Here is a 26,709-nt window from a genome sequence, read left to right on the forward strand (position 1 = left end):
AGATAATTTCTCTGCAGACTGAGAAATAAAATAATGGAGTATACATTTTAAAAGTAACGTTGAAAGGAACGATTAAAGAGGCAACAAAACTTGCTTCTTTATTAGGGTTTAAATGCAGAAATTTTAAAATTTAATTTTGAATGAAAAAATTTGGGTTAATAGAAGACGTTTAGTTGAATTTCTTTTTATCACTGCTTATTTTTAAAATTAAATGATACTACTGCTCAGTTTCCTAAGTATTTATGATTTGCTTAGTTTTTTTTTCTTTTATGCTGATATTTATACAATTATGAAGAGTCTACTGAAATTTTGTACCGATATATTAATTCCTGGTGATTTTTTTTTTTTAACTTTCTCACAAATTCTTCAATCATACGCTCATTTTAAGATTATGATGGAATTAGAGTACGGAGTCACTATCAAGTTTTTGGATGGAACTTTAGAAAAGATTCATTATCACCATGAGTATAAAAGCATTTCAATTTTAATTGCTAAATTATTCTTTATAGGACTATTAAATTTATTATTGATTTTAAAAGAATTTATTGTTTAGAAGATGTAAGAAAAAAACTCACTATTTATCGGCGTTTTCTTTTAATGCAAATTTAATTTGTTTTTGTAAATGAACATTGTTTAACAGTTAATTTAAAAAGTGTGTATTTCGAACCTTCATTTCGAAAAAAGAGTATCTGTGAATCCTTGGTAGTTTGTCATCTTTGTACCTGTCACCTAAGAATCAATCTTGATCTAAATCTGTGTAAACAATACTATCGGGTATGGTAATTCCATTTTTTTTTTTTAAATCTTAATGTTCACAAACTAAATTAAAACTTCCAAAAGAATTTCGATGAAACGTATAACAACCTTCTTCCTTCTTAATGTCTCACATTTTCTAAAAGCAATCAATTTTTAATCTAATTTTTTTAAACTTATTCCACAAGCTAATTTTATTTAAGAATGAAAATCGTTTTCTGGTTAAAATATAAGTTCCATTCTTAACTTGAATATATGAAAATTAGTTAAATTAAACAGATTATTTAAAATCAGACATGCAGGGTCACTTACTTCTATTGAAACGAACTCTGCGATGGTTTAATGGCAAACTAGGAATCAGATCAACAGATTTTAGATTGGTATTTTTATCGAGAAATTCTTTTTTTTTCGAAATTTACTCTAAATTTAGTTATTAATAAATTAAATTTTTTTGTTTGAATTTCTTAGATAACCATTGTGAATCCAATTTCAAAGTTCGTTTTAGTTCCAGCTAAGCCATCCATTGTGCCATTATACGTATTTAAAATAAAAGTATAAATTTCTTTGTGAATAAGAAGAAATCATTCATTTATTTTTATTCATTCTATTATTCCTTTTTTCCCAGATTTTCTCTTATTAGAGTCCTGTTTGGGACAATCGTTGAGCAGGATATTATGTACTTTTTTTTTCGTGCATTGAGCATGCCCCTATGAAATTTTGACTGTGACTGAAGTATTTCTGTTTCCAGGTTTTTGCATAAGTTACATCGTGTTTCTAGAAGGAAAAAAATAATTGTCAGTTACGTTGCAAAGTTATAATTGCAAAAAAAGGGCGATAGATTGCTAAGTTATTATTATTTTTTATCAAAATGTCAGAAGAAGATTGGGATACTGTCACATACTTGCGCAAGAAGCCACCAAAAGCAAGTCAACTGCGTTCCCAGCAGGTTTGTTTATCAACAAATATAAAGTTAATTTTGTATTAATTATTCTTCACTGAATAATATATAATATTTTCATGGCATCTAATATTATTCTATGTTTTTTTAGAATTTGTTGCTTTCTCTCTTTAATTCATTTTATTTATTTTTTTATTTCAAAATTTGAGAGATATCAGAGAAGATATTATGTATTTCATTTTCTTGAAAAGATTTTAGGAATGAGTTAATTTCATTTAATCGTATTTTTTATAATCTGGAAAGTTCGTTCAATGTCAAATGATGCAATTCATAGCACATTGAAATCATGTTTTAGAAACACTAACTAATCGAAATCACGATTGGTTAGCTCCAAAGAACTGAATTATTTATACTATAGTTATATTCTCTTCAATTTGTCAGTTTACAGATAGATTATTCTGATTTTTTTTATGACCTGTTTTATGGCAACCAAAAGGACACTCCATCTTGGTATTGTGGGTATTTGAGTAAAGCGTAAATAAATAACAATTAGTCTTCTTAATTCTAGAGTTTTTGCTACTTGCAAAATAGTCTCCATTACTAGTCTCCATCAAGTTAACTATTTTTTAATTAGATTTTTTGAGAACCGATTATTAGACTTCAATTATCTCATCTCGATATTTTATATGCAGTCCTAGGTAGGAATCATTAATGGCACATCTTCAAATTATATCCATTTGTAATTAATTAGAATATATCTTAATGATAAAACTAAAGTAACATTTATTTGAAACTTTCCTGTCAACTCGGTAGCAGTTGTTAATAAACGTATGTCACAAAATGTTTTTCTGTTAGAATAATAGGTGCCAAATTGCAGAACTTGTTACGCTAATAGAAAAAGAAAAATTATCTACCTAAATACTATAGCAGTTAATTACTTGTGGTTTGAATACCGGCAAAAGATTGAGTATTTTGCTATTATGTTTGCATACTTGGTACATTCAGCTGATGTCAAGCTATTAGAAAAATTAATTTCTTTTGCTATGTAGTGCAGCTTTTGAAAAGTCAATTTGCTCTTTCTTTCTTTAGTAATGGTGCACAAATAAAATTATTTTGCTAATGTATGAGCCAAATATTTTATCAATAAATGTATTAGAATGTTTTAGTTTAAAGGAAATACTTTTTTAGAGAACAGTTTTAAACTTTAATATAATAATCAGATAGCTAAACCTAAGAACATGGTGATAAATTGCAAAATATGATAACATGACTTTATTCTTTTGTTGATATTTGATGATTTTATTACCATTTGGCTTATTAGTAGAGATTGGGAAAAAGTCTGTACCATACTCTTTAGTTTTACCAATGAATTCTTTACATATAATTCTTTTTTTTATATCCAATTTAGTAATATTTATTATACAGCTTTAAGATTTTGTCTTTTATTATCGTCCTTTTTAAGCATTCCATAGTTTTGATGAAAGCTATTAATATTATAATGGCCTTAGATAGTAAATTTATTATATGAAAACATTTGATAATATTTTTCTATATTTTATTGGAGTCAAATTATGTTTGATGCACATTGTCAGTGTAAACATGCTAAAAAGTATTATTTTCCAATTTCACCCTCTTAGGACTTTTTTGAACATGATACATATGGTAGTTTTATCTTGAATCGAAATACCTTTTAAAAAATTGTAGTGTGTAAAAATCGTATTGCTTGCTACCGAGTTTCTTGTCTGAATAAATTTTATACATTTATAATTACAATATTATTATTTGTTTGAAATATCTGTATTACCTTGATTATGTTGTATTCGATTTTATTGCAGGCAATTAATGCTGCTCAACGACAAGGTTTGGCCATTGAAACCACCAAAAAATGTATGTAAATGATGTATCTATTCATAAACTATAGTTTTGAAGCTGATAACATTGACTGCTGTTATAAAACTCATTAATTCATTTCAACTAATTGGATTTTTTGTTTTTTTCCTTAGTTAATGCTGCTACTAATAAGCAACATTTGACAACTTTGAATACTTCAAAATTAGATAAAGAAACAGAACAGCTGCATCACGAGACAGTTGGATTGGATGTTGGACGTCTTATACAGCAAGGAAGGCAAAATAAAGGTTTAACACAAAAAGATCTTGCTACGGTAAGCAACTTATCTTTAAAAAAATTGTTGTATTTATTCAGAAGAATATAAAAAAGGATATAGTATGAAAAGAGTTGCTTTAAGTACTAACATCCTTACTCTCTAATTGGTCTGATGTTATAAAATCTTTAGTTCAAGGGGGAAAAAAAAATTTAAATCTTTGTTTATATGTAAATTTTGCATTATGCCTTAATATCTGGTTGATGGTTGCACATTCCAATTTTGATATTATTAGATGCATTAAAAACTATAAATTATTGCATATATAATTTATATATTTTTTAGATTTTATTTAATATAATTATTACATAAATTTAGAATTGTGGAGAAAAAATTGATCATCCTTATGTTGGATCTATAACTTGCATGCTATTTCCCCCTTAATGGTCAATAATTAAAAAAAACAAAAACTCTGACTAGATGGAAAGCTGCAATTATCTTAAACTAATTATTCAGCAAAAATATAAAATTTTAATTAAATTACAAAAATATACATAAAAAGAAAGCAGGTGAAGAAAAAACATAAGTAAAATCATATTGTGCTTGCAATGGAATAAATATTATAAATTAATTTAAAAAAATCTTCAGAATAAAATTAATTCTGAAAATATAATTTTATGGAGAATATATTGGACAAATTTTCTTTATAAGTTATTGATTGCATTATACCTTATTGATGCGATTTAATATATTTGCATATCAATTTTTTATATTACAATTTGATTATGCCAGAAATTTTTATCCAGGTAGTGGAATTCAAACTCCATCTATTTTAAATATTTAAGTTATCCAAAGTGAAATTTTGAATTCAAACCTTATACAGTTTATTTTTTTTATTTAATAAAGAATGTTTCTTTTCATTAGATGCATGACTAATCAAATGATGATAAATACATGATGAGTGAAAAAAAAAAAAGAATTTGAGTCTGCCTTACTTATCAGCATATTTTTATTAAATTATCAATATATTTTCTGTAAAAACTTAATAGTAATTCAAAATAGTAAAATATAATTAAATTAAGTTCCAAGTTCAATATATTAAATAAAATCATTTCTAATGACAATTAAAGGTGTAATTATGAATTTGAAACATCTTTTCTTGTAATCAAATCATATTAATTTTAAATCTGAATTTAAAAAAAATTACCCTCCAAATGGCTAAACTATCCTTCTTACTATACTGTTTTAAAAAACTCAATCATAAATATATTTTCTTAAAAAGCTTTCGTAAAATTTTTGATTGCAATAAATTATATAATATGGACTTTCTACTGTAAATATTACTTTCTTGATGCTTAAAGACGTCCAACTAAAATAATAAGTCACTTGAAGAATCAAAATTTACATCTTTGTAAAATGCAAAAAAAAAAAAAAAAAAAAAAAAAAAAAAACAGATGCTGTTAACTGTGCTTGTGTACTTGTCTGAAGTTTTATCAGAATTAATTATTCTGTTTATGAATTACACATTACATTTAATGACAAATGCTACAAAATATGTTTTTGGTTTAATATATTGAACTTTATACTTTCGATAACTGTTCTCTGTTATATATGTATACATATAAGTTATGTAAATATGCTATCTAAATATTCTAACTCTAACTTATAAAAATATTTTATTTAGAGAATCAACGAAAAACCTCAAGTGATTAATGACTATGAAGCTGGAAGAGCTGTGCCTAATCAGCAGATTCTTACAAAAATAGAAAGAGTCATAGGTTTGTCCATTTTTTTGCTCTTTTAGGATTAAATTGATATATTTTAGAAATGAAATGTTCTCTTTTAGTTTTCTGTTGCTGCTGATCCTTAGTAAAATTTGAATGATATGCATGTTAAATAATAGCAGGGGTGTTTGTGCTCCGGGGAAACCCCGGAATTCCAGGGATTTTGAACTTCGATACCCGGAAATTCCGGGGATCGTCGTTCAAAAGGAAGTAGGAATAATAATGAATTATTTATTTTGATCTGGGTAATTTTGTTTGCTTTGAAAGCAGAAAACGCAAGGTCAGTGTGTGTGGTGAAAACTTTTCCTTTCTTTCTCCAAAGGCAGTGATAATGCGTGAAAAGGGGGAAAAAACTTCTTTTTTGTTCTTTCCTTATTGCGAGTTATGACTCATTCCCCCGGTTCTCGGACATTCTCTTCTGGATTCTTTTCGGCAAGTAGGCGCGGCAGAAAAAAAAGGGAGAGACTTCGTTCGACCAGATGTGCGATCACGTGACCTGGGTTCAAAGGTCTTAATTTTGCAAAATTAATGGTTATTAATTTTGCAAAAAAAGTAATTCATTGAACTTTTATAATTAGGTCATTCAATACTTCATAATCGTAATTTTTCATTTCTCCCCCCCCCCCTTCTCGAAACTCCAAAATGTCGGTAGTAAGTCCGTAAAAGTTTCCGGGGATTTTTTGGGGTCCCACAAACACCCCTGTAATAGAAAAAAAAAGTCTTTGCTGTATTCTGATAATTATTTATATTAGAAAACCGATCATTAATTTATTTTTCATTTTTTACATGTATTAGAAAAGCTTATTTTTGTTGATAAAATACATTTTTTTCCTGCCATCTTTTTTATAAATGTTTTTCTTGAAACGAAAATTTGTGAAAGTTAATTTTATCATGTTTTAATTTAGAAAATTTATTATTAATCCGATTTGTCATACTTGCTTCAAATTATTATACTTTTTCTTTTCACCTAATCCTTTAAAACAATTTCACTTAATATTTCATATATCTTGTAGAATCTTAAACAGGTGCCATCTAGCAATAATATTTTTTTTTTTTTGTGCCATCTTCAATGGTTTTAAAAAAATGACAAAATCAAGATTTCTCTTCTCATCCCACCTCCTTTATTTTTAGACTTGCTCCATTGTAAAGATTTGTTTAGAATGTCTTTTCTCAATTGAACAGCATTCAAATGAAACAATCTGCTCAAAATTTCACACTTAGAAAAAAATAAATCTGAATGTATTTACATCAATGTTGGCTTTGGACAGTATTGATTTATATATGGCTTGTTACAATTAGTAATTATTAAGGATTAATAGTTTTGTAAAAATTTTAGAAATATTTGACTATTTATATCTTGGAAAGAACAATTTGTTGTAATTACAATTGTGCACATAATCTACTTGAATACTTTATTTGAATTGGAATTGAGAAAATATTCTAGTCTTTATTTATTTATTTTTACTGTTTACATTCTGGTTGAGAGACATGATACTGATATATAATATTTTTTAATTCAGTTTTACGGGCTGTAGCATTTTGTGTGTGATTTGTTACATATAATATCGGTAATAATTTTCTTTCACTGCCTGATATCAATGTATATTGCTTCTGTTCAGAGCTAGCAAATTCAGTTCTGTTTGTTAGAATTCAATAATTATTTTTCATTTGGTCGAGGATAAAACTTCTATTTAACTAAAAAATCTTGATTTTTTAAAATTGCTTTATTAATTTGAACTTTATTAATTTGTTGTGAGAACTATTGAGTCTTGTTCATGTTCAAGCAAGTATTAATGTGCAGCCTTGAAACTAATCAAATAACTATAACTGCCTTTCATAATCCGAGATTAATTAAATAGAACAAAAATATGAATATATAAATTTAAAAAATGAGCTGAAGGTAGATATTGAGAAGCTGAAAATAGTAGTGAACCTCTTCTTCCTGTTACTTCACATAGCTTGTTACTCCATAATAACTTTCATTTACTAATAAATTCAGTATGAAATTCTCTAGTTTGTCAGCAAATACACAGTTGCCTTTCTCTGAATATTTAATTTATTATTTCTACTTATATTACTTTTAAATCCACACTAAAAACATTACTGTTTGCAATTTGCCATTTTTTCTTGAAATGAATATAATTAATGAAATTGAAGATATTAACGAGGTTGTTTTACTTTTTAAATTTACTACACTATATTAAATTTTTATAGTATAGGCTTTGAGTTAATTTGAAAAGTAATGAGAAAAATAATTCATAGGTGAATCTTAAAAATAAAATTTCCTGAAATGATTTTCCTTCAGAATGTATGCATCTTTATAAAATACAATTCAGAAGCATTATTTAAGAAGTGCTAAATTTAGATTATACTATTAAAATATACAATATAGGAATGAGATGAAATAATTTTTTATTAGTAATAATGATTGTAAAAATATATATAAAAATCACATTTTTAAAGATTATAGATTGTTAACCAAAATTATAAAACTTTAGAGGGAGGGAGATATTGTTTGATTGAAAATAATTCAAGTATTTAACCTTTCTACAAACGATTATTATTAGAGCTAAAAATAAATTTTTGGACACAGTTATTTCTTTTCCATATGATTGGTATAAAGGCTGTTCCAGTAGAATGTTAATCTTATAGATTAGTTCAAATACTTCATCGCTAGGACATGAAAACTCCATTGCTCTTATGGCGCTATGATGTTATGTCTGACCACTTCCTAAGTTGTTTTACTCTTTTTTCTTGCATCATATTAAACTAATTTGTTGCTAAATAAACAAATGAAAAAAATATAACTTCATATGTATTCTAAATGGATTACAGATCTATACGTCCAAGGACTTAAAGAATTATGGCACTTGACTATTTTTCTTCTTAATTCTGTTTTAAAAAGTCATTGTGGATATTTCTTAGCTGCAACATAAAGTTGTATAAAAACAAACTATTTATACTTTAGAAAATTAATGTGATTGGTAATCAAACATTCAAATTTAAAAAGAAATATATTAACAGTTTTTTTGTAATTGACTTGTTTATTTACTGTAGGTTTAAGACTGAGAGGAAAAGAAAAAGGCCTGCCTTTGGAGGCAAAACCTCCTAAGAAGAAATGACATGTTTTCATCCAGCTTTGACAGATATACTCTACTGTCTCAGATTTTTTACTATTTGTACATTTTTACTTTCTGTGTGGTAAATGGACATGTCTTGCATTGCAAGCGATCATTTTTTTTCTTCTATTCTTTCTTTTTAAATATTAAGTTGCTTCCTACTGGTTTGATGTTTCCAAATTACAATTTTAACAAGATATTGTTTTATTATAATTTTTATTAGAGATTTCTCTCAGATTTAGTGCTGTGTAATTGATTTTGCTCTTTTTTTTTACTACAGCAATTAATAATTTGAAGCTAAGTATTAATTCAGTAACTTTAATTGCTTGCCAGTTCATGTTTTTCAAGTAAAAATAAAAATGTGTTTTTATTTGAAGTTTCCACTTTAGCTTATATGTTCAGTCATTGATTAAAATGCTCTAAAAGTAAATAAGAGTATATATTTTTTTCATAAGAGTTTAACATGAAGAAAAATTGGACTATTCTTTTTTTAGAAAAATTCTGTTTACAACACTTTTTCAATTTAAAAAGATGTTAAAATATTTTCAAATAATGAATTGTTTAATAAAATAATTCTTGCACATCTTCCATATGCAAATTATATTTGTCCAAACATCCACCTTGTAGAATTGCAAGGATAGTTAGAATTATTCATGTAATTCATCTGTAAAGTACTACCAGTTAAATGGTTATTAGTATCTGCCAATGGCCTACGCAATTTAAATTTTACAGATACCTCAGTAAATTATTTTATATTGTAGTTTTTCCTATTTGTCAGATTGTGTGTTAAAGATCATTACATCTGTGAAATATTGTTGACTTTTGCAGCATGTTAAAAATATGAAATGAAATGGCAGTATTTAGCAACTGTATGTTAAATCATTACATCTATGCAAAAATTGTTTATATTTGCTGTATGTAAAAGTATGAACTAACTTTGCAGTGTTAAGCATTTAAAAAAATATTACTAGTTAAGATTTTCTGGTAAAAAGATGGATGGAATTTTAGGATTATATACTTAAATTATTAGTTCAGAAGTTTATAAATGTGATGCAAGTTGCTGAGTTTGAAATTAGTTTGATATAGTGTTTCATCTATTTGGTTTTTTTTTTAATACTTTTCACTATTCCTTTACAAGGAGCAATAATAATCTTAAGTAATAGCATTTTATTTCCTGCAGTTCGAATCTGTTATCAGTTTTGTTTCATGCAACTGGTCTGTTCATTCTGCTATCTCAAATCTGTACAAAAACGAGTCGTATAGTGAAATAAAGTTGGTTCATGTCAAAGTACTGTGGCCTTTATACGAAATTGAGTTCATTTACTTGCAACATGAAAAGATATCATTAAACACAGAAACATTTTTAAGATCTTAATTTATGATATAAATAATGACAATTCTTTAAATTAGTCTCATAATTCGTACTTAAGTATATTGACCAAATTTATAGTATTTTTAAATTAATTGGATAGCACGTAAATTGTTTGTTACAAAAAAAAAAAAAAAAAAAATCTGGTTTATATTCTTAGGTTACATACTTGTATATAATACATTTGCTTCTAAAAGTCATTAGGTAAAACTTTTTTTGTGTGAATGTATTTAAATTGCAAATAAATGACTATAAAAATTAAAACAAATATTTAATGAATTTTAATATCAGATATATTTTATAAATTATTGTATTTTTGATAAAAAAAAAATTTGCTATTGTTGAAAAATAATAAAAGGTAAATTTTGAAGAGTATATTTTAATAAGGAGTGTTTTTTCTTAACTGATGCTCATTGGTAATATTAGTTTTCCAAATTTCAATTAATCTGGTGGATATCAAAATGGGAAGCAATGATTGTTCAGTCTCATTTAATGGTCCTGCAAAGGTTTTTAAAGCAGCTGCCTGGCTTACAAGGTAGTTTTATAAATATGTTACTGGATTAAGATTCAGAAATTAGATTATTCACTTTAAACCATGATCTTCAAGATATTAATACAGATTTTCAAGCTTAGCTAAATGAGATCATACGTTATCATCTATTGAGAAGAACTCCTAATTAATAGTGCTAATGTATGGTCTGTGTTCTCACTGGGTGGGTAAGAGTAATCAACATGTGATTATAGATTTATCACAATGAGAATTCCTCCATTGAGAGAATCTGTCACAATTTCCTCTTCATATGCAACTGTGTCACATTGATGGTATCTGGTGCCTTACTCTATATCACCACACAACCTAAATTACTCTCCAAAATAAATATATGCAGAGTTGAAAAGCTTATTGCTCTCTTGTACTAATCATGGGCTCTTTTGCCTACCATAAATAAGCAAATTGCTGTTGTCTATTATGAGGGATACATTAAAGAGGTCTGGCACAAAATCCTTGATTTTAAAGAAGTCTTTACACCATAATAGCTTATCATGCCTTTACTATACTGAAACGAGTTGAGATAATCTATGGGGATTGTATCATATGGCTAAAATGAAATATATCTACTCAAATTGAATTTTTGGATTGAAATTAATCCCAAGATTTTTATATAGCACTACAGGACACATTAAGCTCTCCCATAAACATCAGCTTGTGAAACTCGTTTCCACCCACCCATTTGCTCTTCATTTTAAAGAATTAGATAAAATGACTTGTATGAGGCATTACCTACAATATTTAATTATCTAATAAAACTAGCAAGCATTCATAGATATATTCATAATTTATAATACCAAAATATCCATAGATTTTTCTTTGACTTTTAGAAAGATGCTACTTTGATTAAAAGAAAAGTGATATATTTCTTTAATTTATATTCCTAAATATCATTTATATAAATCATTTTTTATCTTTATTTGGATTCATTTAATGGTGAATTTCAAATTGTACTTAAATTTTTAGAGGCCTGTATACAATTGACTTATGGATTGATCATCGCATAGATTATAACTGTTTTTGCTCATCTTCATTTTATTGCCTACTATTATTATTGCAGTTTTATTCTGTGTTATGACAGATGAAATTAGTTTTATAGTAGTTGGGGACACATTTATTAGGCTTTCATATATTGCATTTCTTTTGTATAATTATGTATACAAAGAATTTTTATGTAGAAACAGAAACTCCAGTTGATTATCATGCATGTACTCTTACATTATGCAAAAAAGAAATATAATTTATGTCATGGAATATATTTTTTTACCCTGCTAATAACTAAAATTCTTTTCAAAATATACACTATTGTATTAAAGAGACAGTCCTCTTGAAAAGAAAAATAGAAAATTTGATAATTTTTTATAAGTCTGTTAATGTTAGTTGAATGAATTGGTGATTTTTCACTGTTGTTACAGAATTATTAAAAAGAATGCACAAAGAAAAATTAATATTTTTAAAAATTCTAGTTGTGAAAATTTTGATTATGATATTTAATTTTTCACTTGTGAAGTTTATTAAGGTTTTTGTTAAACACTTCAAATTCCTTTTATATTTTTAAAACTCTTAGCATACTGTGATTAAGAAATAAAACAACTATATATTTTAAAATAAATGAAAATGGAAATTAAGATTTTCATTAATATCTATATGTTTTTTTATAGGGATTAAAAAGGTTAGTCCTCTCAATTTTTATAAAATTTTTTACATGTGTAATCAGAAAAGTATATCGGAATTCTTTGAAATTATGAGTTTTAAATATCGCATTCATTATAGAAAAATATAAACTTTGAGCAAAGTGATTTTTTTTTATTTGTTAAATTACAATTGATTTTTTAATGAATTATAATTACTTTACTGGAATATATATAAATAAAATAGTTTAAAAATAAGTCATTTACTTATTAATAAATTGCAGCATAAAAAGAAATTTGATTTTGTTTATATTTTTTTAACTGAAATTTAAAGTAGTTACAATTGTTTTTATTATTATTTACATGTTGATTTTTGTACAAAACAGTCGTATACCATATACAACAGTCATATACAAGAAACTAGACAAACTTCATACAATAAAAATCTGAAAAGTCTGAAACTACTCTTTTTCCTTACTGTCTTCTATAGTTTTCATTACTTTTTCACCTTGTGCTTCCATAAAGTCTTCTATATTTCTGAAACAAAACAAGCATATATATATCAGTTTACAATATATATATATATATATATATAAATGAAATTGGTGAATAAAATTTTGTTCAATAACTCCAACATTTTATTACCTGATTATCTGCTTTAAAAATGAAATCAAAAAATAAGAAAAGACACTGAAATAAGCCATGTATTGAAAAAAAAAAAAAAAAAATGAAAATTACAAAGCATTTTTTTTTTAAATGTGAATTTATATCATATCTAAGAATAAGACTTTGCAGTAACACAAGTAGAAGATAGGTAGATACACATAGTAAGAAGATAGATTGCTTTCAGATTTTTTCAAGTATTGATATGTGAACAGAAAAAAAAAATTAAAAACAAACAAACATTATATATATATATATTTCTATTTTGTAATTTGAACATCTTAATTTTCTCATGATTGTCAGATATCTCATAATTAATTATAGGCTATTCTAAATTACGATGCTACTAGTATATATAAAATTCATTTGGAAACAATGATTGCATTGATTAAAAAAAGTTAGTTCTATACTGTAGTCAATGACAATTCATGTTGACATATGAAAAGCTATATGTGACTACATCACTAATAAATAAAGTACATGTTACCCACATAATACAGGTTCTAATGCATTGTTAGTTACAAAATTATATTATTAATGAAGTAAATTATGTTTGGAACAACATTTTATTTGCATAGAGTATTGATTACTTCTGTTTAAAATTAAAAGCTGTTGAATATATTAGTTTTATTTAGATTATGTACAGGACTTAAATTCCACATAATTATAAAGTGACTCATATTTTTTTATTTGAGTTAGCATTTTATTTGAGTCTATTTGAGTTAGCATTCATTATAGCTTATTAAGAGAATAGAAAATTTTGAGTAACTTAATATGATCATTATAAAGGTAACAGTGTTTAACAATATTTCACTGTAGATTTACATTCTCAGAACTGCTTCAATATTTTATATCCTTAATGATTTAAAATGTGTCTATTTAGAGTTCTTAAATGTTTTGCATCTAAATTTTTCAAAATTCAAAGGAATTTATGATAGCAGACAATGTAAAAGATATTATATAAAAATCATCATAACAACAGTATCATATGTCTATAAAACAAACTGAATATGAAAAACATCATATAGACATAAAATATTAATAATTTATGCAATTTGATATACTGAGATTAAATTGTTATTTTTTTTACTTTCATGTTTATATAAACTAAAAAAGTTTTATTTCAATTATGACACATTTTAATTTAAATAATTGGAAGGGGGGGGGTCATAATCCTCATACTTAAAAGAATTAATTTAAATATATGATCTTTTATATTTAATATTTGGTAATGTTAAGTATTATATTTTTGTATTACTTAATAATGTTATTGCTTTTAATTTGTAATTTTAAGCATACTTCAGAAGTTTATTTCTCAAGTAAGTTCCGTCTCTAATATTAAGATTTTTAAACCCATAATTAAATTTCTTTACAAAATGTCCATTAGGTGTTTAGTTTGAAAATCCACAAGATATCTTTCAAGAAGAGGAATGAAAATGTTAAATTTTTTAAATCAAAAGTTTTCTTTTTTGATCATTTTGGCACACAAATTTTAGCTTGACAGTAAAATAATTTAATTTTGTTCTGTCATAAATTTATTATATATTTCATTTTTTAAAATAATTACAAGAGGTTTATTTGCCTTATTAGTATGATATTCTGTGAAATTTTTTAATTCTTAATTCTTCTTTTAATTTTAATAATTATTCTACATTTCAAAATTTTCAGTGTGATTGTTGATTATAAAACTTACATTTATATTGATTATTCTAAATTACTTCATAACTACACAATATTTCAGATACCATGAAGAATTTTCTTCGAGACTTAAGAAGAGAGTATGTTTTCTTGTCAAAATCCCGCCAAACTACCAAAAGCTTTCTTCCGTAACACATGAGGATTACCATAATAAACAAGAAATTGCCCAAATTCAACTGTAGTGACTGTATCATATTTTTACTCAAAAATTTTGTTAGAAGAGGAAGCAATTTTGTAATGTAGACCTCTTGCTAAAATAAATTTCACATTTGAGGCGACTTGCGATTAATTTAAATAATAATAATATAAAAAAAAAACCCATAAAACTAAATCAGAAAATAAAATCACAATAAACAAGGAAATAATAATATCAAAAGTAACTAGTAAATGAAACAATAAAGATTTAAGAATCAAAACAACTACTATGCTATGTCAAATAAAGATTTTCTTTTTACTTCATTGCCTTTAAATTTGGGAACCATCCTAGATTGTCTGCAATTAGATGATTTTCTTCGCAACCGTCACATCGTACAATAACAACACCTTTTGTGTATGCTATTTTAGAGATATGTTTTTCAACTCGAGTTTTACATACTTTACAAGTGAAAGCTAAAAACAGTTTGGGCGTAATTTTTCCAATTTGTCCAGATGTTTTTGAAGATTCTGGTGTATGTTCATACGCGGTATGTGAGCAGTACCTTGAATTTATTTTAGTGAATTTACTGTATTGAATCTTGTCAGGTCTTTTTTGTAGTATAATGGGTTTTACGAAATTACAGGCATGAGATACATAATTTCTCTTATTCACAAGAGCCAAAATATTTCGAACAATTAAACTGTTCAACCTCATGATTTTCACTTATATCACAAAATCTTCACTCTTTAAAAGCCTCTTTCTAAAAATGTAAACAATCTACAGCTGTTGCCATTGCAAAGAAAAGGAACTTCTTTGTGGTTGTTACTATTTAACGAAAAATGGAAAACAAAATATTTTCGAATATTAGATGGGGTGAATTATATTGAATTTCTAGAGGTTTTATAAAAGCTTGTATACGACACATAAATTTGTGATTCTTTCTGTTTCTGTTTTCTGAAGTGATTTGTTTTGTTCATAGCGAAAGCAAAGCCACGATACAAAGCTGAAGTGATGTGAATCGAGTCTGCCGCTCTCCAAATTGTTTCGTAATTTAACAAAATTTCGGGAAAAATATTTTCAGGAATTTTAGTTGAAGGAATACAATTTTTTCAGCTTTTTTCTTATTTTTCTAAATTTTGGGAGCAATTCTAATGAATTACATTTTTTAGAAATTTATTGTACTGGCGCATCAGAATATTTCACGAAATAATTAAAATATTTTGAAAAAGAAAGATAATAAAATGCATTTGTGAAAAAATTTATTTATTGTATAGATAATGTAGATTAATCACTTGATATATTGATTAAATTTCTTTGCATTTTAGAATTTCCAACGAATTATCTTATTTGTATCGATTACTGAATTAAATTACTGGGCTCGTGCCTGAAATCAGGTGCGGGCCCATTAATCTGTAATAACCAAGCTTGTAAATAATATTTTTTTTCGTTTGCTACAAAATTATAGCCACAAATGAAACGAATTAATATCGTCAATTTTATAACTATTATCGGTTCTCCTTTTCAATCAATATTTATATTCCGAAAAAAATTATTTTTCATACTTTATTTGATTGTGGAACCTCATTACATATTTAAATAATAAGTTTTGGAGACATTTTTATGAATTCTAGGTCTTGTGATTATTTCATTATAAAGTTAAATTAGTAAAAAAAAAAAAAAAAATGAAAAATTAAATTTACGCAGATTTAAAAAAGAAAGGAAAAATGTTACACACTAATGAATTAAATTAGAAAAAAAATTAAAACCTGCATTTAACATTTAGACATAAAACAATATGGCCGTTTTCTAAAATCTCCCTCTAGAATATTTTCTTTGAACAGAAATATTTCAAAATTATATATATTTGAATTCTTTTTCTGTGGTAGCAGCGGAAAAAGATTTTTTTTTTTTTTAAACAAGTGACAATATATTTCTGAAAATTACTTGCCCATATTTTATAATGCCATGCGAAGAAACCTCTGTATGCGAAATCCATTTATCATGTTTTTTCAATCCACTTGCCTCAATTAAACATAATAGAAAATTTTACCGATTATTCAAAATTAAAACATGCATGAAATAAATTTTTCGTACTTTCATTTTTTTTTCAAAATATTTTAACTTTCAATACCGTGTTGGATTGATAGCCTCGAAAGTTTTAGTGACATTTTTCAAAATACTGAATTAGCAGTTCTTTATATATAGAATTCCTAATTTTGATTATTCCTTGTTTCATTGTTATAAAAAATTCTGCTTCCATTTTTAGATTCTTTCAACGATTAAACGTTTACGATAACCAACGGCGCTTTGCAAGTAATATTCTTAGGATGTACATAAGACGGTACCATCTAAATTACTTTGTAAAACTTTAATATGATATGTCATCATCATATTTCACCGATTAAAAAAAATATTTCAATAGAGAAGTAGCAATTAATAGAGCAGATATTTAAATTATTTAGATTATTTCATTCTTGGTGGCATGCCAGATTAGTATGCAATTGCTAAAATAACTATACAAAAGTAAAACATTTTTACATATTATATACGTTAAAAATCTCTGAAAATGATTTGTAAGTAAACATCTGAGAAGTTTGACTGACTTCTCCTTGTAGATTTTTTAAGAATTTTAAATTAGTAATCGAACGAAAAAAATCATTTAAACTGTAAGATATTTCCTACTGTGTAAAATAAGAAATCAAGATTTGGTATTTCATTAAAAAAACGAATAAATATATTTTCTACTTTAATACATTTTTCTTAAACTTTTGGATCAATTACTTTAAGTACGAAATTTTAATTGTAATTTAAACACGGTGCAGCTTGAAATAAATAAATTTTAATGTGCATTCGAAACATGACTGCATTCATTGCAAGTTCGTCAAACTAAATTTATATGATAAAACAAATGCTATTAATATGGTGAAACAACAACTAGTCGTCAAAGGAGGCTTGTAATTTCAAAAATAAAAAAAATAAGTAAAAAATTATTCTTATTAATCATCTGCCTTTAATTTAAAAAAAAGTATTTTGCCTAATCTTGATTTGTCTAATTTAGATGGTTAATCCTTTATTACTGATTGATCATATATTTTATAATCTGTTCTTACATTTAATCTCTTTTTTGTTAATTTTCTGCTCATGATATAGTAGCTTAGAGTTTATATTTGTTTATTCATTTTTATTTCTGTTTTTCTTGGTTTACTTAAAAAAGAATAGACTCTAAATCTGATAATTTTTTGTAATATTATATTTTAAGCAATAATATTTACTTCTACTAAAAATACTGTATGATGAATGTGTGTGTTGGATCTCTACAGACGAGACCAAAGTTACCAAACTTGGTACATATAAACTTTGGAGCAGAAATATGTACTTCTCGGAGAGAATTTAAAAAAAAATAATTAGAATTTTAATTAATTAAAAATTAAGAGATGTTGAAATTTCTCCACTATAAACTCTGGAAATATTACAGAATAAAAAGGATTTTTTCATCATCTTAAAATTTAAAAATGGTCTTTGTAATGATACTTATTTGACAGCTATACTAATATAAAATTGAATTTTGGCAATTTTTTCAGATTCTTTTTTGCTTAATTTTCAACAGTAGATTACATTGTTGCTTTGAAATTCATTTGTTTCATCAAACGTTGAATCGTGTGATTTTCTTCCACTGTTCAAAGCTATAAAAGAAAGATTCTGTTGATTGTCTATGCAGTTTACAAGATGAATAAAAAAAAGAAGTTGCAATATCACGAAAGTTAGAAAATGGATGAACCGGACGACAATTACATTTTTAACCCTTTGCTTTTGGATACCTTCGCTCAAGTACCATTTAAGACAACGCACTATTTTGATATATATATATATATATATATATATATATATATATATATATATATATATATATATATATATTTAAATCAGCGGGAGTTGTAGCCCCAAAATTTTTTCAGAATTAAAGTGTTATCCTGAGAGCGTCTTGGGTAACATTGGCGCCTAATAGTTGTGAAATATTTACCTTTGACATAAATTTAGCATTTTTACTGATTCTACAGTGTTTTCCTTGGTGAGTCATTTGGCGATTAATCCTTGGTAAACGGTTAATAACATCGGAAAATTTAATTTATGTTTTTGATGCGTTTTCCCCACTCGATTGAAACAAAAATTGGCTCTAAAACTACACTTGTAGTTACAAAATCCAATACCAAATGTCATGTATCCAAATAATTCCGTTTTTGAGCTATCGTGTTTGCATGTTTCTAAAAGAACAGGCCGACAGATGAAAACCCCCTATTAGATTTGACTCGCAATTCGCCAAGTGTATAGGTTATAGATGTTAATTCTTGGTAATGAATTTTATACATTTAGCTTTCTTCGTTTTGTAGCTAGATGCGTAAAATATTGTTAGATATTTGAACAGCTCGAGAGAAGGTTTTCTCTGAGCGGATTTTGACTGAAATCTATACATTTGGTGTTAAGACCGTATACCGACTTTTATCTATCTAGCTCAAAGTGTTTTTGAATTATCTTTATCACAGACAGATGGACATTTTTCAAAAATATGTTTTTCGAACTCAGGAAGGTCTAAAACGTGGAAATGCGTTAAAATCTCGAGTTCGAATTGTTTTATCCATTACTATACGTTCTCTATAGAATATGTACTAGAATGTAAAAATACACACTGAGTGGTATGAAGGTGTAAATTAATTTATCGGAGAAAATCAACATGAAACCATTACATATTTTTATTTTTCGGAGCAATAAACAAATCCTTTTATTTCAGGAATAATTATGCACTGAATTATTTTTCTGAGTGCAAAGGGTTGAAAGAGCTATGATGTCATATGATAGGTCTCCATTAGAAAGGTTCATATACTCAATGAACAGAACATATGTAGGACAATTAAAATAACATGGCTTTAGTGCCTGATGATTATAGATATGAAAATAAATGTAAATGATTTAATTGGAATTAAATATAGTCAATATTCCCAGCGACTCGGCTGGTTTCCCAAAGACAACTAGTAAGTACTAAAGACAGTGCATCTCTCAAATAATTATTTATTTTTAATTTTTCATCTATAACTATAAACTCTATAACTGTTGCAATTAATAAATTGAATTATTACCAACTAATTTTTTTGCTAGGTTTAGGAAGGAAGAAACATGGGAAACTCATTTAAAATAATTCCATTTGTATTTCCTCGTACGAAATATTTTGATCGCCATAGCGGACAGGATACATACCACCACATTCGTTGTTGACGTCACACTCATTACTATCGATTTCCATCCCGAACATTCATAATCAAGGGAATGAAAAAAAAATCATGCAAAAGCAAAATGACGTTAGTAATCTTTTGCTGCTGCTTCTGCTTCTGATAAACGAGAAACAGAAAGCAGGCAATTAACGTCATAAAGCGGCAAAGCATTTATGTTCCATTCCAGAACAAGTCATCTTACTTTATTCGTTTCAGTTTGGATAAAAAAGAATTCGTACTTACTTCCTTTTATTTTTTTTTAAATTTTTTTTTCTGATTGAATGTGTGATAAAAATACACTGAATGGTAATATATGGTTTACACTTCCGTAATAAAAGAAAACTATACACATTTATTACGTATTAAACTTTTTGTTTTTGGCTTATGTCATATATTTGTGCTATTTTGTTCTACATGACTGCAACGATTTAGATTTCGTATAGAGTTCAATGCTATAGAGAATAATATTAATTACTAGCCGCCTTTGGCGACCAGCCGGTTCGCCAATCTTAATGTTCGTTTAGATTTTAATAATTAAATATTTTACGCAATTCCTACTTTAATAGATTCTTCATCAAAATATTTTAAAACTTCAAATTTTGATAGTCATATAATTCACTCACAATATGATAAAGGCCTTCAGTCATAACGTAATATGTATCTCTCTAATTTTCTGTTAGCTCTCGTAGAATTTATGCTTTAAATAAAAGTGGAAAGAATTAATCTGCAATTAATATAATAATATTTTTTACTGAAACAAAGCATTTTTTATAATATGATTATTGATAACAGAGTCACTGAGCGTTTAAACTTTATGGGCACTAAAGAATATCTTTCTTAGTTTATGTAATATCTCAAGAATTTGTCAACAAAATTTTCTCAGATTCATCATGAACAGATCGATTAATTAATAATGTTTTAAATGCATCAAACACTAAGAAAATAAAATGAATCGTTTAAAATAATCAATCGATAACAGGTTTAAAAAACTACTTTAAAAAAAACGATGTACTTAAAGCTATAAGCATATGCAAAAAATATATAACTAACATAAATACAATTTAATTACAAAAGCATGCAACTAACTTAAAAATAATTTAAATCAAGAATCATCCGTTGATAATATTGTCAACAATCAGAACACAATGCGCATGCGTGAATTTTCAACGCCAGTTATGGTAACGCAAATGCGTGAATTTTTCTACGCCAATTGGGGTAACGCTATACAGATTAGACATTTTTAATTTCCTTTATTCTGTGTTATTTTAATTCAAAAGTACTTCAGAATGAATCTAAAAGATCGATTAATTAACAATGTTTAATTTTAAATATATAAAACATTAAGAAAATAAACAGAATCGTTTGAAATAATGGGCCGAAAAATGTTAACCCTAGCCTCATTACTGTTGGGAAAAAAAAAACTGAAGCCTTACTCATTTGGAGTTGGGGAAAACGGAAGATTTTTGGCGGGAAAGTTAATTTTTAATTAATAATTAAAATTCTAATTACAAATTCAAAAAAGGGACCCCAGGTGCATATTCCCGACCTCTAAGGTATACATGTACCAAATTTGGTAACTGTAGGTCAAATGGTCTGGCCTGTAGAGCGCCAACACACACACATACACATTGAGCTTTTGTTTGTTTGTTTGAATGAGGGGGATTTAGGGATGTTTAGCAACAAAGGCTGTCATCCCAACATTGAGCTTTATATAAGTATAGATAGATAAAATGTTATTAGACGTAACAAGAAATGTGCATAGCATAGTTACATAATTCATCAAGTTAAATTTCCGAGAGAAAAATTAAATTTGGTGAATTTAATAATATTCCATTTACAATTCAGCATACCATTTTTACTTTATACATATTGGGACAACAACAATAACAATGCCGATTAATAAATGTTTTAATTCTTTAATGGTCATGATTGCGAAAGACATTGAAGGAAGAGAAAAAAAGGTTGTTGTTATTATTATTGAGAATAAAATTAACTCGTATCTGGGGGCCAAGTCGAGCAAAAACAAGCGGCACGGCCGTACCATCCTTTTCTCGAAGCAGTTCAGGCCATTTTCGACTACATATAACTTCGTTGTGGATAAAACTAGAGGCCTGAATTTTCAGTAACCAAGCAGGCATTATATAAACACTGTATATTTCAAATTTCATTAAATTTAAACCAGTAGTTTAAGAATTATAACTAGTCAAAGTTTGTGAATTTTGTCACTGACTGACTGACCGATCATCAGAATTCTAAGGCACTTCTAGCAGCCATAGAAGCTTCAAATTTAGAATACAATTAGTGTTTAGTGTATAAATCAAGGAAAAACTAAAATATGCGTGTAATAATGGATGGATGGATAAATTTCTCGAAGTTTCGAGTATTATCCATTTTGTCGGCAAATTCGTCGCCAAGTCGCCAAATGGTCACCAAGTTTGTCACCAAGCTCTGGGATCACTGGCTCGGCATCCGACAGCATCCAATACAGATCATTGTTAAACGGTTTTTTTTATGATGACACTATTTGCGCTGGGAAGCAAAATTACAGGTTTGTAACAATATCTAATTTGAAATAATTCAATTTGAAGCTGTGGAAGCTGCAAACGCAATGGGTGACTTTCAGAGAATCAATCTGGTAGAAGGAAAGCAAACTGATCTTCAAAGTATGATCGCAAAACTTAATGCCGATCAAAAAAGTCTTCGATATGATCACAAATAAAATGGACACAACTGATAATAACGCTGACGTTTTATGCTGTTTTGTAAGTGAAACTGGTGGCACTGGAAAGAGCTTTTTAATAAAAACTCTGAAAGTTTGGGTTAAGACGTATTTAAACAAAAAATTGGCAGTTAGTGCTCCAACAGGAATAACTGCATTCAATGTGAATGGATTGACTAAACATAGACTATTTGCAGCTGCCTGTAGAACACAAGCAAACACCGAAGTACAAGCCACTTTCTGATGAAGTGCTCCAAGTTCTGAGATCATATTTGAAAGAAGTAGCGTTGTTTATCATAGACGAAGTGTCGATGATATCCAATGTTACTTTAACATATATTCATTTACGCTTATGTGAAATATTCGACACAAGCGACGATCAGAATGGGTGGTTTGGAAAAAAACATCGTGTAGTTTTCGGAGATCTCTTACAGCTTTCGCCGGTAAGAGAAAAGTCACCTTTTGAAAAACTATCCACTGCTTAAACTAACAAGTTGTTAGGTTCCCTCAGTGTACCGAATCTGTGGATTGAACTATTCATATACGATGAACTTACAATTAACATGCCACAACTCAATGATTCTGACTTAGTTGAAATGCTAAATAGAATAAGATTAGGTGTGACTCCACAAAGACCGCGACTTACTCTCGACTACATTATTAACTCTCAAATCCAATTCAAATGAAAACAGATTAATTAAAATAATTGAACACCTCTCGAAACTTCCTGATGATACCGTTTGTTTATTACCTACAAAAAACATGTGTCAACAATTAAATACTGCAATGCTTACTGCATATGTACTGCATATGTACAGCCTATGCTATAACTATACACAAAAGTCTGGGCCTAAGTCTAAATAATGCACTGATAGATATCGGTTCTGCAGTATTCACATCCGGTCAAGCTTATGTGGCACTTTCGAGAGTTACAAGTCTGGAGGACTTACATCTAATTAATATCGACTTTGGAAGTATTAAAGCGCAGGAATCCATAATTTGTGAATACAACAGACTAAGAAGCATTTACCGTCCAGACTTGTCAAAAATTGTAACATCAAAGTTTACGAGAAAAACCCATAGAGACAGGGAGTGGGCTTTGAGAAAAACTGTAGCTGAAGCTCAACAAGTAGTACCGGAAAAGAAAAAGAGGAAGTCTACATACAAAAATAAGAAAAGGACTATCTACAAAAAGAAAGGAGATGCCATCAAAAACATAACTTGTAAAAAAAAACCAAGTCTCGCTACTCAGTTCTGTCGAAAAAAGTTGTGAGATCCATGTAATACCAAGTCGGTCAATTCATTCAGTCCCTACTTAAGGGTCCTTCTGTCTTAAGTTATTACGTAATTAGCTAACCTAACAACATCTTATAGTGACCATATCAATATTGAAAATCTTCACATCCACATCACATGAAACCACAATGTATCTTTCATTAAATTAGATTACATTAACATATTATATTAAATTAGATCGTTTAGTGCGATTGCCAAGTCAATCTATTTATTTAAACCATAAAAGATTTTCAATATTGATATGGTCACTATAAGATGTTGTTAGGTTAGCTAATTACGTAATAACTTAAGACAGAAGGACCCTTAAGTAGGGACTGAATAAATGGACCGACTTGGTAATACATGAATCTCACAACTTTTTACGATAGAAGAACTGAGGTGCGAGACTTGGTTTTTTTTACGTTATGTTTTTGATGGCATTTATATTTTTCTAGAATGAGTTTTTTTCCAGTAAGTCTAGCAGTTTTGAATTAAAAAAAAAGTCTCTTGCTTTACGCATAGATTCGCTTTAATTTCCGATTTTGTGACGTACTTTAAAAATATAGTTATAAAAACTGGTTCGAATAAGTGACTCTATGAGACTGTACGTCACATATTATTTATGAGTTTCGCGTTAGAACTTTCCTGCAGATATCGACTCTAGGCCTACATGTGTCTGCTTGACATCATCTACGTACAATCAAGTCCTCGTACAGTCATTCAGTAATGCAATCAGTGTCCTATTAGTACATTTTGTAAAAAGTGTCAAACGTGGTATAGAGTTCAATAATACATTTTTATAGCATTTCAATTCATTTGCGATAAAAATCAATATTTTTAACTTTTTGTTCTTACATTTCAATAAGAGACTAATAAATTTGCTTAAAATTGCTACAGTTGTGAAGATAATGGAATAAAAGCATCGGAAGTAGTCACCTTAATACTTTCTTGCATACTTTCCAATTAAGATCTTATCCCTTTACTTCCATATAAAATTGTTGCTATTGGCATGGTATTGACGAATATTAGTTACGAAATATAGATCTTTGGTAGGAATTCAACATTTTTTAATGAATTTATTGTGCGAAATTGAATTTTGAACCTATTGTGACCAAAATTTGACACGGATCTACAGTTATAGTCACAAGGTCACATGCCAAATTTCATTTATTTAAGTCATTGCTTTTATGAGTTATTGCGTTTTACATACATGCGAAAGTACAAATAGACAGATGGCCTACTTTATGGCAGATATGGTTCAAAATTCGATAAGAATCTATATTTTAGTAAATCTGTGTAATAAATTTCATTTATCTAGCTCTTTACGTTTTGAAGCTATCGAGCTTTCTTGGCCAGATTGACTTCCTTAAAAGGGTAATTTTTTTTAAAATTTGATAAACATCTGCAAATTTAGTCTAAAGTCCATATACCAAATTTCATCCGCCTAGATCAAAGCATTTTCGAGTAAACATGCTCGTAGACAAATAGACGAACAAACATTATTCTAAAAATGAGGTTTCAAACTCAGGGAGGTCTAAGACATGAACATTCTTCAAAATTTCGAATTCGATTTTTTTTTTAATGATTTCATTAGTTTTTCTATATTTCATACAAGAGAAAATAAAAGTGAAAAACAAAGGAATTAGAATATCATTTAGTAAAAATCATACAGTAAATATTTTTAAGCTCTAATCTTCATTTTCCTTTCTCATTTGAATAAATATGGATTCATTTGGAAGGTAATTCATAAAACTCTAAAGCATGTGTTTGTGCGAAATGAGATCACTCAAAATCTGGATATTTTCTTGAAGTATTTTGGAATTCACCATCTCTATGTTATATAAAAGCTTTTCTCTCCAGTTAAAAATATGATGAGAGATTCTAGAAAGAGTAAACTACTTATTTAAAATATTTATTAAAAACATCAATATCTTTCACCTTTTTCCCCCGTGATACTTGAAACCCAAGAGTAAACTAATGCCTCTAACTTTTTCATAATCATGGAAGGGTTTATTGATGAAATATTTGTAAATTGAAAATGTTAAGAGATAAATACAACATATTGTTCATAATCTTTCGGATCCGGTTTGATGTTTAAAAGCAATCCAAGAGAAAGCTGAATTTCAGATATTTTACATGAGGACATATCTTCAAAAACAGTTAAAGTCTTTGCTGTCGCACAAAGTACCGTGTTTCATCCCCTGATTAAAAATGATGACAAAAAAGGGAAAGGAAGAAAACATCTTGAAAGTGAAGTAGTCGATAGATAATCGCAGATTGGAGAGTATCATATTCTTCCAAGAATTTTTTTATGCATCTGCCAAGAAACCGCCAGTGTCTTCTGTGAGCTTTATTGAATATATACATTCTTTGTAAAATTTAGTTTTCAAATTAATTTAGTTAATTTTTAGTATGAAATTGTGTTGTTTTTTAATCAATATTCACAGAGTAGATATCTGAAATATTTATGAAATAACTTCACCGTTCTCCCCAAATTTTCCTCTATGAAATCCTTTTCCTTTTAACTGACTGATGATTATTAAAGTATCCTGGAAGGAATGAATTAAATTAAACTGAAACTGAATTAAAAACCTTTTGCCAGCTTTACTTATAAAATCTGTCAATTTCTTCGAATAATTTTATTAATTATATTTTTAAACATTCGAAGTTATCTATTTCTAAGTAGGCTTAGATAAAAGTATATCTCACAAAGTGCCGGATTTGCATACAAGTTATTCAAGCTATACTA

General features: G+C 27.5%; 2 protein-coding genes across 2 annotated transcripts; one reads left to right on the forward strand and one right to left on the reverse strand.

Annotated features, from left to right (window-relative positions):
* The first annotated feature begins 1,464 nt into the window (after positions 1-1,464).
* On the forward strand, positions 1,465-9,946 carry LOC129984451 (endothelial differentiation-related factor 1-like). Its single transcript, XM_056094338.1, has 5 exons — positions 1,465-1,699; positions 3,487-3,538; positions 3,655-3,815; positions 5,440-5,533; positions 8,597-9,946. The coding sequence occupies exons 1-5, from the start codon at positions 1,622-1,624 to the stop codon at positions 8,659-8,661; spliced, it is 450 nt and encodes a 149-aa protein (XP_055950313.1). The 5' UTR covers positions 1,465-1,621; the 3' UTR covers positions 8,662-9,946.
* A 2,592-nt stretch (positions 9,947-12,538) lies between these two features.
* Positions 12,539-15,482, reverse strand: LOC129984620 (uncharacterized). Its single transcript, XM_056094543.1, has 2 exons — positions 15,022-15,482; positions 12,539-12,742 (listed from the first exon to the last, which is right to left on the reverse strand). The coding sequence occupies exons 1-2, from the start codon at positions 15,414-15,416 to the stop codon at positions 12,667-12,669; spliced, it is 471 nt and encodes a 156-aa protein (XP_055950518.1). The 5' UTR covers positions 15,417-15,482; the 3' UTR covers positions 12,539-12,666.
* Between the last annotated feature and the right edge of the window lie 11,227 nt (positions 15,483-26,709).

This window comes from Argiope bruennichi, chromosome 9 (genome assembly GCF_947563725.1).
Source record: "Argiope bruennichi chromosome 9, qqArgBrue1.1, whole genome shotgun sequence".
In the NCBI taxonomy this organism is placed as follows: domain Eukaryota; kingdom Metazoa; phylum Arthropoda; class Arachnida; order Araneae; family Araneidae; genus Argiope; species Argiope bruennichi.

What these genes read in the sequence shown, in the direction of transcription:
- LOC129984451 (XM_056094338.1), top strand. Translation starts at nt 1,622, where the DNA reads ATGTCAGAAGAAGATTGGGATACTGTCACATACTTGCGCAAGAAGCCA. An exon ending in CATTGAAACCACCAAAAAAT is followed by an intron (nt 3,539 to 3,654) that starts GTATGTAAATGA and finishes TTTTTTCCTTAG; the next exon opens with TTAATGCTGCTACTAATAAG. An exon ending in AAAAATAGAAAGAGTCATAG is followed by an intron (nt 5,534 to 8,596) that starts GTTTGTCCATTT and finishes TATTTACTGTAG; the next exon opens with GTTTAAGACTGAGAGGAAAA.
- LOC129984620 (XM_056094543.1), bottom strand. Translation starts at nt 15,416, where the DNA reads ATGAGGTTGAACAGTTTAATTGTTCGAAATATTTTGGCTCTTGTGAAT. An exon ending in CCAAATTTAAAGGCAATGAA is followed by an intron (nt 12,743 to 15,021) that starts GTAAAAAGAAAA and finishes GTTTTGTTTCAG; the next exon opens with AAATATAGAAGACTTTATGG.